The sequence below is a fragment of the Salvelinus sp. IW2-2015 genome, linkage group LG19 (assembly GCF_002910315.2).
Source record: "Salvelinus sp. IW2-2015 linkage group LG19, ASM291031v2, whole genome shotgun sequence".
Lineage (NCBI taxonomy): Eukaryota > Metazoa > Chordata > Actinopteri > Salmoniformes > Salmonidae > Salvelinus > Salvelinus sp. IW2-2015.
In genome coordinates this window covers 35,901,269-35,918,261 of record NC_036859.1, presented here as the reverse complement: position 1 = coordinate 35,918,261, position 16,993 = coordinate 35,901,269, and the positions used below count along the sequence as shown (strand labels likewise).

General features: G+C 42.4%; 1 protein-coding gene across 1 annotated transcript in view; it reads right to left on the bottom strand.

Annotated features, from left to right (window-relative positions):
- Positions 1-12,362, bottom strand: part of LOC111979095 (collagen alpha-4(IV) chain) — a 53,063-nt gene extending 40,701 nt beyond the window's left edge. Inside the window, exons 1-5 of the mRNA XM_024009383.2 lie at positions 12,301-12,362; positions 8,703-8,810; positions 2,754-2,900; positions 1,006-1,095; positions 670-830 (exon numbers count right to left, since the gene is read on the bottom strand). Of these exons, the coding sequence (XP_023865151.1) occupies positions 670-830; positions 1,006-1,095; positions 2,754-2,900; positions 8,703-8,751 (447 nt within the window). The 5' untranslated portion in view covers positions 8,752-8,810; positions 12,301-12,362. The remainder of the gene's footprint in view (positions 1-669; positions 831-1,005; positions 1,096-2,753; positions 2,901-8,702; positions 8,811-12,300) is intronic.
- Positions 12,363-16,993: the final 4,631 nt, after the last annotated feature.

The window sequence follows — 16,993 nt, the reverse complement described above, 5'->3', positions numbered from 1 at the left end:
ACAACATCACTGTAACCTGCCTGGGTTGCCCTACAGTCCAGACCACATCACTGTAACCTGCCTGGGTTGCCCTACAGTCCAGACAACATCACTGTAACCTGCCTGGGTTGCCCTACAGTCCAGACCACATCACTGTAACCTGCCTGGGTTGCCCTACAGTCCAGACAACATCACTGTAACCTGCCTGGGTTGCCCTACAGTCCAGACAACATCACTGTAACCTGCCTGGGTTGCCCTACAGTCCAGACAACATCACTGTAACCTGCCTGGGTTGCCCTACAGTCCAGACAACATCACTGTAACCTGCCTGGGTTGCCCTACAGTCCAGACAACATCACTGTAACCTGCCTGGGTTGACCTGGAAGGGTTAGCACAGGTGACCAGGAAGGGTTAGCACAGGTTATAGAGCATAGAGTTTATACCATCCCACAGGAATCATAGATTACTCCTCTGCATATTGGAATATCCTGTATTGTTTCATATGCAAGAAATAGGAACATCACCCAAAGATATATCTACGTTTGGAAAGCCGATTCTGTGGACACGTCATGAACTACTCTCAACCTGTTACAGTGGCGTCTTATAGGGAGTCGCCATTACACTTTGCAATACGTTTTATGAAAGGGTTTATAATTAGTTTCTATGTTCTACATTATGGGTTAGCCTTACTTGGGATCCTTGTGAGCCAGGGTCCCCATTATATCCATGGTCACCTTTCTCTCCGCTGTGCCCTGGCAGCCCGTCATACCCTATGGGTCCGCGGGGGCCCGGAGGACCTGGGATCCCTCTTTGACCATTCTCGTACGTACACTCACACTCACCGTTGTAGCCTGAAGGACAGACGCAGACATGGCTGACTTCCAACCGGCTGTGATTGGAAGTCTCATAGGGTGGCGCACAATTGGCCCGGGGTAGGCCTTAATTTTAAAATAAAAATGTGTTCTTAACTGACGTGCCTAGTTTAAATAAAGGTTAAATACATAAAAATAAATAAAGGTCACTCACCTTTTTCTCCTTTGTATCCCATTAATCCTGGATATCCGGTATCGCCATCATCTCCTCGTACACCCGGCTCACCAGGAACACAATAAATGCCTACAGGACATGATTGGCAACCCCCCCCCCCCAAAAAATGTATAATTAAAAACATAACTCCACTGATCATCAGTGCCAGTTATATCAGCGACTTTAGAAAATGGACTAACAACCTGAAACTTTGCATTATGTCAGACCAACATCTAGTCTGCGTTCCAAACAGCCCTATTCCATACATAGAGCATTACTATGTACCCTCTGGGCCTTCTGGTTAAAAGCAGTGCACTATACGAGAAATAGGATGCTTTTTGGGACGCTGACCTAAGCAGTATTTGAAATATATTGACAGTTTAATTAAGCAATAAGGTCCGAGAGTGTGTGGTATATGGCCAATACGCCACGGCTAAGGGCTGTTCTTAGGCACGACGCAACGGACCAAAAGGCTCCCTAACAGCTTCCACCACCAAGCCATATGTCACGTTCTGACCTTTATTTCCTTTGTTTTGTCTTTATTTAGTATGGTCACGGCGTGAGTTGGGGTGGGCAGTCTATGTTTGTATTTCTATGTTTTCCTATTTCTGTGTTTGGCCTGATATGGTTCTCAATCAGAGGCAGGTGTTTTGTGTTGTCTCTGATTGGGAACCATATTTAGGTAGCCTGTTTTGTGTTGGGTTTTGTGGGTGGTTGTCTTCAGTCTTCGTGTGTCTGCACCAGATAGAACTGTTTAGTTTATGTTCACCTTTATTGTTTTGTATTTCTTAGTGTTCAGTTTATGTTTGATAATAAACGCGATGGACACTTACCACGCTGCGCATTGGTCCTATGATCCTTCTAACTTCTCCTCCTCAGACGAGGAGGAAGACGACAGCCGTTACACCATAAGACTGCTGAACCAATGATAAAATGGCCACCGGACTATTACATTGACTCCACCCCCCCACCTATTTGTTTTGTACACTGCTGCTCCTCGCTGTTTATTATCTATGCATAATCACTTCACCCCTACCTACATGTACAAATTACCTCTAACCTGTACCCCCGCACACTGACTCGGTTCCGGTACCCCCTGTATATAGCCTCATTATTGTTATGTTACTTTTAATTATTTTTTACTTTAGTTTATGAGGTAAATATTTTCTTAACTCTTCTTGAACTGCACTGTTGGTTAAGGGCTTGTAAGTAAGCATTTCACGGTAAGGTCTACACTTGTTGTATTCGGCGCATGTGACAAATAAAGTTTGATTTGATATGAGTCCCTGGATACAGCCCTTAGCCGTGATATATTGGCAAATATACCACAAACCCCCGAGGTGCCTTATTGCTATTATAAACCGGTAACCAACGTAATTAGAGCAGTAAAAATAAATGTTTTGTCATACCCGTGGTATACGGTCTGATATACCACGACTGTCAGCCAATCAGGATTCAGGGCTCGAACCAGACAGTTTATCACAATCAATATACAATGACACCACGCTTACCTCCACATCCTAACAGAATTCCAGTAATTATACAGCGTCGAAACACAGCGATGATGTAAGGGAAAACGTACACCATGTCAGTAAAAGTTCCCAGTATACCTTGCATTTACGCTAGAACGTGCATCATTTAAGTTCCAATGACTGCATGAAAAGGGCAGATCATATCTAAATCATGGACAGTGGCTAGAGAGAGCTTGTGGTGTGACTCCATACGGTCTGGTATTGTGTGGTTCCTACCTGGACGGCCTCTGACCCCCTTGGCTCCGGGACGCCCTCTTTCCCCTGGTTGTCCTGGTATTGGCTCTATAGTGTAGTACCTGCCTGGCTCCCCCTTTAAACCCTTAGGACCAGGGAGACCGGGGTAATCTAGCTGCCCTGGTTGACCTGGACAATGAAAAGGAGAGACAAGGGGTCAGGGGTTGAGGGGTGTAAGGTGATGGAATGAATGAGAAAGACAATAGTGAGTGGTGCATGGTAGCAGAGCTTACGGGTAATACAGTGCTGTAATACAGTGCTACAGTGCTGTAATACAGTGCTGTGATACAGTGCTACAGTGCTGTGATACAGTGCTACAGTGCTGTGATACAGTGCTACAGTGCTGTAATACAGTGCTACAGTGCTGTGAAAAAGTGCTACAGTGCTGTGATACAGTGCTACAGTGCTGTAATACAGTGCTACAGTGCTGTAATATAGTGCTAAGTGCTGTAATACATGCTACAGTGCTGTAATACAGTGCTGTAACAGTGCTACGTGCTGTATACAGTGCTACGTGTGTGAAAAAGTGCTACAGTGCTGTGATACAGTGCTACAGTGCTGTTAATACAATGTCTACAGTGTTCTGTAATACAGTGCTGTGCATCAGTGCTAAAGTGCTGTATATACAGTGCTGTGATACAGTGCTGTTAATACAGTGCTGTGATACAGTGCTACAGTGCTGTATACAGTGTGTGATACAGTGCTACAGTGCTGTTAATACAGTGTGTAATACAGTGCTAAGTGCTGTGATACAGTGCTACAGTGCTGTGAGTACAGTGCTACAGTGGCTGGTAATACAGTGCTAAGTGCTGTGAAAAGTGCTACAGTGTGTGTACAGTGCTACAGTGCTGTAATAGAGTGCTACAGTGCTGTTACAGTGCTGTAATACAGTGTAACAGTGCTGTAATACAGTGCTACAGTGCTGTAATACAGTGCTGTAAATATTAGTGTGTAATACAGTGCTGTAATACAGTGCTGTAAACAGTGTACAGTGCTGTAATCCAGTGCGTGATACAGTGCTACAGTGCTGTAATACAGTGCTGTGATACAGTGTTACAGTGCTGTAATATAGTGCTACAGTGGCTGTAATACATCAGTGCTGTAATACAGTGCTACAGTGCTGTATACAGTGCTGTCTACAGTGCTACAGTGCTGTGTATCAGTGCTGTGATACAGTGCTACAGTGCTGTAATACAGTGCTCAGTGCTGTGATAACAGTGCTACAGTGCTGTAATATAGTGCTACAGTGCTGTAATACAGTGCTACAGTGCTGTAATACAGTGCTGTAATACAGTGCTAACAGTGCTGTAATACAGTGCTACAGTGCTGTGAAAAGTGCTACAGTGCTGTGATACATGCTACAGTGCTGTAATACGTGCTAAGTGCTGTGTACAGTGTGTAATAAGTCTACAGTGCTGAATCAGTGCTGTGATACAGTGCTACAGTGCTGTATACAGTGCTGTGATACAGTGCTACAGTGCTGTAATACAGTGCTGTGATACAGTGCTACAGTGCTGTAATCAAGTGCTGTGATACAGTGCTACAGTGCTGTAATCAGTGCTGTGATACGTGCTACAGTGCTGTAATACGTGCTGTAATACAGTGCTACAGTGCTGTGATACAGTGCACAGTGCTGTGATACAGTGCTACAGTGCTGTAATTCAGTGCTACAGTGCTGTGAAAAGTGCTACAGTGCTGTGATACAGTGCTACAGTGCTGTAATACAGTGCTACAGTGCTGTGCTACAGTGCTGTAATACGTGCTAAGTGCTGTAATACAGTGCTACAGTGCTGTACATTACAGTGCTGTAATACAGTGCTGTAATACAGTGCTGTAATACAGTGGCTACAGTGCTGTAATACAGTGCTGTGATACAGTGCTACAGTGTTGTAATACAGTGCTGTGATACAGTGCTACAGTGCTGTAATACAGTGCTGTGATACAGTGCTACAGTGCTGTAATACAGTGCTGTGATACAGTGTTACAGTGCTGTATACAGTGCTACAGTGCTGTATACAGTGCTTGTATACAGTGCTACAGTGCTGTAATACAGTGCTGTGATACAGTGCTACAGTGCTGTATAAGTGCTGTGATACAGTGCTACAGTGCTGTAATACAGTGCTACAGTGCTGTGATACAGTGCTAGCAGTGCTGTGATACAGTGCTACAGTGCTGTGATCAGTGTACAGTGCTGTGAAAAAGTGCTACAGTGCTGTGATACAGTGCTACAGTGCTGTAATACAGTCCTGTAATACAGTGCTACAGTGCTGTAATACAGTGCTACAGTGCTGTATACAGTGCTACAGTGCTGTGATACAGTGTACAGTGCTGTAATACAGTGCTACAGTGCTGTGAAAAAGTGCTACAGTGCTGTGATACAGTGCTGTATACAGTGCTCAGTGCTGTGCTACAGTGCTGTAATACAGTGCTAACAGTGCTGTAATACAGTGCTAAGTGCTGTAATACAGTGCTGTATACAGTGCTACAGTGTGTAATCCAGTGTGTAATACAGTGCTGTAATACAGTGCTGTAATACAGTGCTACAGTGCTGTAATACAGTGCTGTGAAACAGTGCTACAGTGCTGTAATACAGTGCTGTGATACAGTGCTACAGTGCTGTAATACAGTGCTGTAATACAGTGCTGTGATACAGTGCTACAGTGCTGTAAATACAGTGCTTGTAATACAGTGCTACAGTGCTGTAATACAGTGCTAAGTGCTACAGTGCTGTAATACAGGCTGTGATACAGTGCTACAGTGCTGTAATACAGTGCTGTGATACAGTGCTACAGTGCTGTGATACAGTGCTACAGTGCTGTGATACAGTGCTACAGTGCTGTATACAGTGCTACATTACTGAATACAGTCCTGTAATACAGTGCTACAGTGCTGTAATACAGTGCTACAGTGCTGTAATACAGTGACAGTGCTACAGTGCTGTGATACAGTGCTACAGTGCTGTAATCAGTGCTACAGTGCTGTGAAAAAGTGCTACAGTGCTGTAATACAGTGCTACAGTGATGTATACAGTGCTACAGTGCTGTATTACAGTGCTACAGTGCCTGTAATACAGTGCTGTAATCAGTGCTGTAATCAGTGCTGTGCTACAGTGCTGTAATACAGTGCTGTGATACAGTGCTACAGTGCTGTAATACAGTGCTGTAATACAGTGCTGTGATACAGTGCTACAGTGCTGTAATACAGTGCTGTGATACAGTGCTACAGTGCTGTGATACAGTGCTGTAATACAGTGCTACAGTGCTGTGCTACAGTGCTGTAATACAGTGCTGTGATACAGTGCTACAGTGCTGTGATACAGTGTACAGTGCTGTATCAGTGCTACAGTGCTGTGATACAGTGCTACATGTGTAATACAGTCTGTAATACAGTGCTACAGTGCTGTAATACAGTGCTACAGTGCTGTAATAACAGTGCTACAGTGCTACAGTGCTGTGATACAGTGCTACAGTGCTGTAATACAGTGCTACAGTGCTGTAATACAGTGCTACAGTGCTGTGAAAAAGTGCTACAGTGCTGTAATACAGTGCTGTAATACAGTGCTACAGTGATCGTAATACATGCTACAGTGTGTAATACAGTGCTACAGTGCTGTAATACAGTGCTGTAATACAGTGCTGTAATCCAGTGCTGTGCTACAGTGCTGTAATACAGTGCTGTGATACAGTGCTACAGTGCTGTAATACAGTGCTGTAATACAGTGCTGTATATCAGTGCTACAGTGCTGTAATACAGTGCTGTGATACAGTGCTACAGTGCTGTAATATCAGTGCTGTGATACAGTGCTACAGTGCTGTAATACAGTGCTGTGATACAGTGCTACAGTGCTGTAATACAGTGCTGTAATACAGTGCTACAGTGCTGTAATACAGTGCTACAGTGCTACAGTGCTGGTAATACAGTGCTGTAATACAGTGCTACAGTGCTGTAATACAGTGCTGTGATACAGTGTGCTACATGTGCTGTAATACAGTGCTAACAGTGGCTGTGATACAGTGCTACGTGCTTGTGGATCAGTGGCTACAGTGCTACAGTGCTGTAATACAGTGCTACAGTGCTGTAATACAGTGGTGTGGAAAAAGTATTGGCCCCCTTTCTAATTTCCTCTACTTTTGCATATTGTTTTATACTGAATGTTTTCAGATCTTCAACCAAAACCTAATATTAGACAAAGGAAACCTGAGTGAAGAAATAATACAACTACATACTTATTTAATTTATTTCATTAATTAACAAAGTTATGCAACACCCAATGCCCCTATGTGGAAAAAGTATTTGCCCTCTTACACTGACTGGTTTTGCCACATTTAGCAGTAATGACTCCAACCAAATGCTTCCTGTAGTTGTTGATCAGTCTCTCACGTTGCTGTGGAGGAATTTTGGCCCACTCTTCCATGCAGAACTGCTTTAGCTCAGCAACATTTGTGGGTTTTCAAGCATGAACGGCTCGTTTCAAGTCCTGCCACAACATCTCAATTGGTATTAGATCTGGACTTTGACTTGGCTGTTCCAAAACTTCAAATGTGTTGCTTTTTAGCCATTTTCATGTAAACTTGTGTTTTACTGTCTTTTTTACTGTTGTTTTTATTTCTTTACTTATCTATTGTTCACTTAATACCTTTTTTGCACTGTTGGTTAGAGCCTGTAAGTAAGCATTTCACTGTAAGGTTTACACCTGTTGTATTCGGCGCACGTGACGGATGATCTGACATTCCACCATGCTTGACCGTTGGTATGAGGTTCTTACTGTGGAATGCAGTGTTTGGTTTTCGCCAGGCGTAATGGGACACGTGTCGTTCAAAAAGTTATACTTTTGAATCATCTGTCCATAGAACATTCTTCCATGAGTCTTGATGATCATCCAGGTGGTTTTTGGCAAACTTGAGTAAACAAAACTTGAGTAAACAAAACCAAACCCTGCATTCCACAGTAAGAACCTCATACCAACGTTCAAGCATGGTGGTGGTAGTGTGATGGTTTGGGGATGCTTTGCTGCCTCAGGACCTGAACAACTTGTCTTAATAGAAGGAACCATGAATTCTGCTCTGTATCAGAGAATTCTACAGGAGAATGTCAGGCCATCCGTCTGTGAGCTGAAGCTGAAGCGCAGCTGGGTCATGCAGCAAGACAATGATCCAAAACACACAATCAAGTCTACATGAAAAAAGCAACACATTTGAAGTTTTGGAATGGCCTAGTCAAAGTCCAGACCTAATCCCAATTAAGATGTGGCAGGACTTGAAACAAGCAGGTCATGCTTGAAAACCAAACAAATGTTTCTGAGTTAAAGAAGTTCTGCATGGCGATGAGAGAGACTGATCAACAACTACAGGAATCTTTTGGTTGCAGTCATTGCAGCTGAAGGTGGCAGAACCAGTTACTGAGTGTAAGGGGGYAATTACTTTTTCACACAGGGGAATTGGGTGTTGCATAACTTTGTTAATTAAATAAATAAAAAGGGTATCACATTTTTGGAGGTTATTTGTAAACTCAGGTTCCCTTTATCTAATATTAGGTTTTGGTTGAAGATCTGACAACATTCAGTATMAAAAATATGCAAAAATAGAGAAAATCAGAAAGGGGGCAAATACTTTTTCACGGCTCTGTAWGTCTAAGARCACAAGTTAGAACAGCTGTGCTCTTATTGTGTACAAATATGAGCAGTGTCTACTATAGTAGGACAGGAAGTGAATGGATAGAAAGGCAGGTTGACAGAAGACTGACCCTAGGCCCCAACAATCCGTCCCAAAGTGACTCTTGTTTACTTCCGTTCATGGATTAAAAAGGAAGAGGCTGGTATAAGGAATTGGTGGAAGGTGGGACAATTAGGAAACAGGACCAGAAAAGACAGAACATTTAGAAAAATAAGGGGATAGGATATATTATATATCATAAAGACGGTGAAATGTTGACCTGTGGAGTTTAATATCCCTGGTGGTCCCGGAGGTCCATTAATGCCCATCTCTCCAATGTCTCCTGGTGCTCCCCTTGGACCTTGGGGGCCAGGTTCACCAGGGTAACCTGCAATACAGTGGATACAGAGTCTGTTTCTTATTTTACCATGATTCAGATCTCATGCGCTGTTATGTTTTCTTCGTACAGGTAATTTCCTAATCATAAATCTCACATTGTCTTGGATCAGGTTTCTCTGGATTAAACAAAAAAAGGTTAAAGAAATAAACATAACAAACAACATAAATAAACTCTATGGGTCCATATTTGAGAACATTAGAAAAAACTTTCTTTGGTCTCAAAATGTGCGTTAGACAATTCAAATCGTTGATGTAGTTGCAGGTGATAAAATGCTACGTTAGTTTTCCCCATTACACAACCTGGCACATTTAGCCCTATGTCATTCTGACCAGGTGACAGTGATTAGTGTAACGTCCTGACCAGAGTTCCTATGTGTTTTGCTTGTTTAGTGTTGGTCAGGACGTGAGCTGGGTGGGAATTCTATGTTGTGTGTCTAGTTTGTCTGTTTCTGTGTCCAGCCTAATATGGTTCTCAATCAGAGGCAGCTGGTAATCGTTGTCCCTGATTGAGAATCATATATAGGAGGCTTGTTTTGTGTTGGGATTTTGTGGGTGATTGTTTCCTGTCTCTGTGTTTGTTCTGCACCAGATAGGACTGTCTCGGTTTTCACGGTTTGTTATTTTGTTATTTGTTAAGTGTTCACGGTTACTGTTTAATTAAACATGTTGAGCACTGGCTACGCTGCATTTTGGTCCTCTCCTTCACCCCAGGAAGAAAGCCGTGACAATTAGGTTCAGTAACAAATTCCTTATCAACTTATCAAAAGATCTTAGACTTTATATCCACCTACCAATGGCACTTCTTAAAATAGGTCAATTTGTCAACCAGCGGGATATTTTAAGCATCCAAATTCAAGGTTTACTTGGTCTGTAAAAGTGCAGCGTACCAATAATACATTGCCACATTTTCACATATGACAAAAGCGAGTGTTTTTGCTTATCCGTTTCACACACATCCAGAAAAAAAGATAAAGGAGTAGAAGTGCCTTAACCGCCTCACCGGGTAAGTGAAAAAACGATAAGAGTAGTGGTATTTCACCGGCGGCCGAGGCCTCCCACTTATTCTACACCTCTCATGTCTCTTCACAGTGCCAGACTAGAGTCAACCTCAACAGGGTCTTCTTTCCCCGCTGATTCTGCTTAAGGTCTTGTCCAATAGTTACCATCGCTGTCAGGTGGCATATACACACTGTTCACTGCTGGTCCTCGATGCTTGATTCAAATAACGCATATGATTCTAATAATGCATATAAAACTGTGGTTTTTGAAGTGGGGGAGGGAGACATAATTATTATTATTGTAAAAAATAAATATCCAATCGGATAAACACTCCAAACAGCCTACCCGACCGCTCTGAGGCGTCCGCATGGTCCTAAAGGACAGCGTTGCCCTGTTTTGTGTCACATTCCAATGACAAAACTGTGGGGGAACAAAAATGCAATTTCAGAATGTGGGGGGACATGTTGCGCCCACGCATGTTTGGACACACCTACTCATTCAAGGGATTTTCTTAATGTTTTACTATTTTCTAAATTGTAGAATAATAGTGTAGAAATCGAAACTATGAAATAACACATATAGAATCATGTAGTAACCAAAAAAGTGTTAAACAAATCAAAATATATTTTATATTTCAGATTCTTCAAAGTAGCCACCCTTTGCCTTAATGACAGCTTTGCACACTCTTGGCATTCTCTCAACCAGCTTCATGAGGTAGTCACCTGGAATGCATTTCAATTAACAGGTGTGCCTTCTGAATTTGTGGAATTTCTTTCCTTCTTAATGTGTTTGTGCCAATCAGTTGTGTTGTGACAAGGTAGTGGTGGTATACAGAAGATAGCCCTGTTTGGTAAAAGACCAAGTCCATATTATGGCAAGAACAACTCAAATAAGCAAAGAGAAACGACAGTCCATCATTACTTTAAGACATTTAGGTCAGAACTTTGAACGTTTCCTCAAGTCGCAAAAACCATCAAGCGCTATGATGAAACTGGCTCTCATGAGGACCGCCACAGGAAAGGATGACCCAGAGTTACCTCTGCTGCAGAGGATAAGTTCATTAGAGTTACCAGCCTCAGAAATAGCAGCCCAAATAAATGCTTCACAGAGTTCAAGTAACAGACACATCTCAACATCAACTGTTCAGAAGAGACTGCTTGAAATCAGGCCTTAATGGTTGAATTGCTGCAAAGAAACCACTACTAAAAGGACACCAATAAGAAGAAGAGACTTGCTTGGGCCAAGAAACACGAGCAATGGACATTAGACCGGTGGAAATCTGTCCTTTGGTCTGATGAGTCCAAATGTGATCTTTTTGGTTCCAACCGCCATGTCTTTATGAAATACAGAGTAGGTGAACAGATGATCTCCACATGTGTGGTTCCCACCGTGAAGCATGGAGGAGCAGGTGTGATGGTGTGGGGGTGCTTTGCTGGTGACACTGTCAGTGATTTATTTAGACTTCAAGGCACACTTAACCAGCATGGCTACCACAGCATTCTGCAGCGATACACCATCCAATCTGGTTTGCGCTTATTGGGACTATCATTTGTTTTTCAACAGGACAATGACCCAGCACACCTCGAGCTGTGTAAGGGCTATTTGACCAAGAGGGAGAGTGATGGCCCATAAACTGAAGGAAAATCAGCCAACAAGTGCTCAGCATATGTGGGATCTCCTTCAAGACTGTTGTAAAAGCATTCCAGGTGAAGCTGATTGAGAGAATACCAAGAGTGTGCAAAGCTGTCATCAAGGCAAAGGGTAGTTATTTGAAGAATCTACACTTTTTTGGTTATTACGTGATTCCATATATGTTATTTCAGAGTTTTGATGTCCTCACTATTATTCCACAGTGTAAAAAATAGTAAAAATAAAGAAAAACCCTGGAATGAGTAGGTGTGTCCAAACTTTTGACTGGTACTGTGTGGGTCGGTCTGTAAGAAGGTTTTCAACAATAAGTTCCTCATTAAATGTGTTCGTAATGTTCAGTTACAAGGTTTTGGCTGCACTCCTCTCTTCTATTCTCAACACAATAAAATGTAATTCTACATTTCAAAGGAAAAAATATATATCTCACCTGGGATTCAAACTTTACGCAAACGGCGAAAACTACCAGGAGCCAGGCTACACTGAGCTATTCGTCCAGTTTACATGTTGTGCGTTTTAGTAACTTTGACTAGTAGATGGTGCCGTTTGACTTTGTTAAGGACGCTTTAATGGAAAAGTGATCGATCACATCCAACAACAATACGTCAACATTTGTAATTGGCCGATACAGAATTAGTTACCGGACATAAATCACTGCCAGCTGGTCAGGTTAGCATAGGGCTAAATGTGACATGTTATCTAATGGGAACAACTAACATGTAGCATTGTATCACGTGCAACTACATCAATGATTTTAAATGGCCGTTTTTGAAGTTTAAACTTTTTCTAGTGTTCTTAAGTATGGACCTCGTATAACTGAGCTGTCCTCTAACCTGCTACAGTGTAATTGTGGTATATTTGGCGTGACGGTCCTCTGAAGCCTTTGTCTCCTGGGAAGCCCTGCGAGGATACAGAGAGAGAGAGGTTATTATCTAATGAAAATAATAATGCATTAATTTACACTGGCCTGCGGGACAACATAGGAGATCATCACTCATAAATAGGGCCAGGAGTTTTTCCTGGACAGATCATATGGTCAGGAAACACTCCCTGTGCTACTCATTATCTGGGTTGGCATCGATTTCAATTCAAGAGATTAATTTAAATTCCAGTTGCTAGATCTGTGGCCCTGAATTAAAGAAGTGTAGTACACGGAAGAGTACAAGAGTTCATGCAAGAGTCTCTCTAAAATGTTTTATTATGTCAATTCAATGGCCATCTTTTGAGTCCATCTTTGTCCATAGCCAATTTTATGTCTAGCGATGATGTCACAGTTACAGGCGCGACAGGCATGACATCACAAAGGGGTTGGCAAGGAGAGAGAGCTTTGGGGACAGAAAGTAGAGCAACCTTAATTTTAGTAGACCTTATTACAAATGCCGCCATTGTTTTGCTTTTGTTAAACAATATATATATATATATATATATATATAAACTTGAAAAATGACCTTTTTAGAGTAAGCACTCAAAATACATTTTTTTAAATGACTGAGACAAGAATATGATAACCACAAGGAGGCAGTTGTGGGCTGGTTTACAGTAAACTGTTGTGAGAAAGTGAGTGGGCTCTTTAAAAAATATCTGTCACCCTAGGTCCTAGATGAAGAACACCAAAACAGAATTCTCTTGCTCATCTACGTAGTAGATGATGCTAAAACCTGCCTCCCTGTACGCTAGCTAGTTAAAAGTGGGCCTTGACTTCGCCCAGTTCTCTGTCCGTTTCCTGCCCCTACTGTATTTTGATATTTTATTCCGGATCCCCATTAGTTCCTGCCAATCAACAGCTACTCTTCCTGGGATCCAATCACAATTAAATACAATAAAACAATACATAACATACTATTACACACTACTCTACCATAACATATCTACAATACAACATTTATAATACAGCAAAATAATCATATTAAAATGTATGTGTGTGTAGAGTGCATGTGTTAGCATGTGTTTGTGAATGCTGTGTGTGTGCCTGTGTGAATGCTGTGTGTGTGCATGTGTGAATGCTGTGTGAATGCTGCGTGTGTGCTGTGTGAATGCTGTATGTGTGCTGTGTGAATGTTGTGTGTGTGCCTGTGTGAATGCTGTGTGTGTGTCTGTGTGAATGCTGTGTGTGCTGTGTGAATGCTGTGTGTGTGCCTGTGTGAATGCTGTGTGTGTGTGCCTGTGTGAATGCCTGTGTGTGTGCGTGTGATGTGTGCTGTGTGAATGCTGTGTGAATGCTGTGTGAATGCTGTGTGTGTGCTGTGTGAATGCTGTATGTGTGCTGTGTGAATGCTGTGTGTGCTGTGTGAATGCTGTGTGAATGCTGTGTGTGTGTGCTGTGTGAATGCTGTGTGTGTAGTGTAGTTTTATCTGTTTTATAAATCTGATTTTACTGCTTGACTGAGTTACTTGATGTGGAATAGAGTTCCATGTAGTCATAGCTCTATGTAGTACTGTGTGTTTCCCGTAGTCTGTTCTGGACTGTGAAGAGACCCCTGGTCGCATGTTTTGTGTGGTATGTATGGGTGTCTGAGCTGTGCGCTAGACGCTTAAACAGACAGCTCTGTGATTTCAACATGTCAATACCTCTCACAAAGACAAGTAGTGATGCAGTCAATATCTCCTCCACCCTCAACCAGGAGAGATTGACATGCATATTATTAATGTTGGCTCTCTGTGTGCATCCAAGGGCCAGCTGTGCTGCTCTGGGCTAATTCTAATTTGCCTATGTCCCTCTTTGTGGCACCTGACCACACGACTGGACAGTAGTCCAGGTGTGATAACACTAGGTGGGAGGAGGTGGGAGAAGTGGGATGAGGTGGGTTGAGGTGGGTTGAGGTGGGATGAGGTGGGATGAGGTGGGAGGAGGTGGGAGTAGTGGGAGGAGGTGGGAGAAGTGGGAGGAGGTGGGTTGAGATGGAATGAGGTGGGAGGAGGGAGAAAGAAAAAACAAGACATAGGAACGTGGCCAGAAAGGCAACGCAGGAATCCTGTCAAATATTCCTCACAGAACTAAGATGAGTGGAAGAGGTGAAGAGGAAGAGGGTGGAGAGAGTTGAAAACACACTTTGAGAGAGCAGAGGATGACATTCCAGAGGAAAATGTGGAGAAAACACCATGTCCTTTTCATCCAACCAGTGTGTAGGTTTGATAAGAATAAGGATTAAAAAAGATATGATGGTCCCACTGTCAGAGGAGAGAAGAGCCAGGAAAAGCAGAGCAGAGAATCAAAACATACACAATACCAAATCAACCGCTTAGTCCCGATCCTTTGGACACTTATTTAGATCTAAAAAGATTGGGTAGGCAATTAGATATGGCAATAGCTCCACCTTGACTTCAGACAGGCTAGGTGGAGTTTTTGCAATACTGGTTACACTAATTCAATCTTTTCAGACTGTGGTCTGGCTCCGGATCCAGAACGCGGTTAATACGGACCCCCACCCCAGTCGGGCTTTCAATGTAATGCGGTTTAGAATTGTAATAGTAGAATAGACAAGGTGCCATTTTGAAAATGACAGACCTTGGAGGGCTTTTTATAACCTGTCAGAAATGTCCAGTTGATCAACTATCCCATGTTATCTAGATACTGTTAGGTACGTTAGGCTAACCAGCTATCTACATTTTGTAGTTACCGTGAACAGATCCCGTTTACCAGGGGCCTTTACCAGGGGCCCCAATTATTTTGTTGAGTCACTCAGGTATCATATGAACACACATTTGGCAAAATGTGGATGATTGCAGGAAATTTGCTTAAAAACTGCAAAATGTTCCTTCCGCCACAAGAGAGGCGTGAACAGTTTGGTGTCGCATGGGTCGCGAGGTGGAGGTTGGTTACTACGTCGACAAAGACAATATCCATCCGGACCTTTGCCACCTAGGACATTTGTGTGACCGGAACTTCTCAAATAGTGGTTGAGTACCCTTGGTTTAGGGGTTAGAGGCTAGGGATCAATTTTGGATTGGGCTATATAGCGGCATGAGAGGTGTTGGGTTTGCGCTAGACATAGCGTTTTCCTTGATGGCCAAAAAGCAAMATTTTAGTCTCATCTGACCAGAGTACCTTCTTCCATATGTTTGGGGAGTCTCCCACATGCCTTTTGGCAAACACCAAATGTGTTTGCTTATTTTTTTATTTAAGCAATGGCTTTTTTCTGGGCAATCTTCCGTAAAGCCCAGCTCTGTGGAATGTACAGCTTAAAGTGGTTCTATTGACATACTCCAATCTCCGCTGTGGAGTTTTGCAGCTCCTTCAGTGTTATCTTTGGTCTCTTTGTTGCCTCTCTGATTAATGCCCTCCTTGCCTGGTCCATGAGTTTTGGTAGGCGGCCCGCTCTTGACAGGTTTGTTGTGGTGCCATATTCTTTCCATTTTTTAATAATGGATTTAATGGTGCTCTGTGGGATGTTCAAAGTTTCTGATATTTTTTTATAACCCAACACTGATCTGTACTTCTCCACAACTTTGTCCCTGACCCGTTTGAAGAGCTCCTTGGTCTTCATGGTGCCGCTTGCTTGGTGGTGCCGCTTGCTTGGTGGTGTTGCAGACTCTGGGGCCATTCAGAACAGGTATATATATACACTGAGATCATGTGACACTTAGATTGCACACAGGTAGACTTTGACTAATTATGAGACTTCTGAAGGTAATTGGATGCACCAGATCTTATTTAGGGGCTTCATAGCAAAAGGGGTGAATACATATGCACGCACCACTTTTCCGTTAGTTATTTTTTTCATTTCACTTCACCAATTTGGACTATTTTGTGTATGTCCATTACATGAAATCCAAATAAAAAATGTATTACAAGTTGTAATGCAACAAAATAGGAAAAACGCCAAGGGGGATGAATACTTTTGCAAGGCACTGTATTTGGACTGCAATATCTGAGGCTGGTAACTCTAATGAACCTATCCTCTGCAGCAGAGGTAACTCTGGCTCTCCCTTTCCTGTGGCGGTCCTCATGAGAGCCAGCTTCATCAGGGCGCTTGATGGTTTTTGCGACTGCACTTGAAGAAACTTTAAAAGTTCTTGAAATATTCTGGATTGACTGACCTTCATGTATTAAAGTATTGATGGACTGTCATTTCTCTTTGCTTATTTGAGCTGTTCTTGCCATAATATGGACTTGGTCTTTTACCAAATACGGCTATCTTCTGTATACCACCCCTACCTTGTCACAACACAACTATTTGGCTCAAATGCATTAAGGAATGAAATTCCAGAAATTAACTTTTAACAAGGCACACCTGTTAATTGAATTTCCAGGTGACTACCTCATGAAGCTGATTGAGAGAATGCCAAGAGTGTGTAAAGCTGTCATCATGGCAAAGGGTGGCTATTTTGAAGAATCTCAAATATATTTTGGTTACTACATGATTCCGTATGTGTTACTTCATAGTTTTGATGTCTTCACTATTATTCTACAATGTAGAAAATAGTAAAAATAAAGAAGAACCCTGGAATGAGTAGGTGTATTCAACCTTTTGACTGGTACTATATATATATACAGTATATTTATTTTTTATCTCATATAAATGTAAC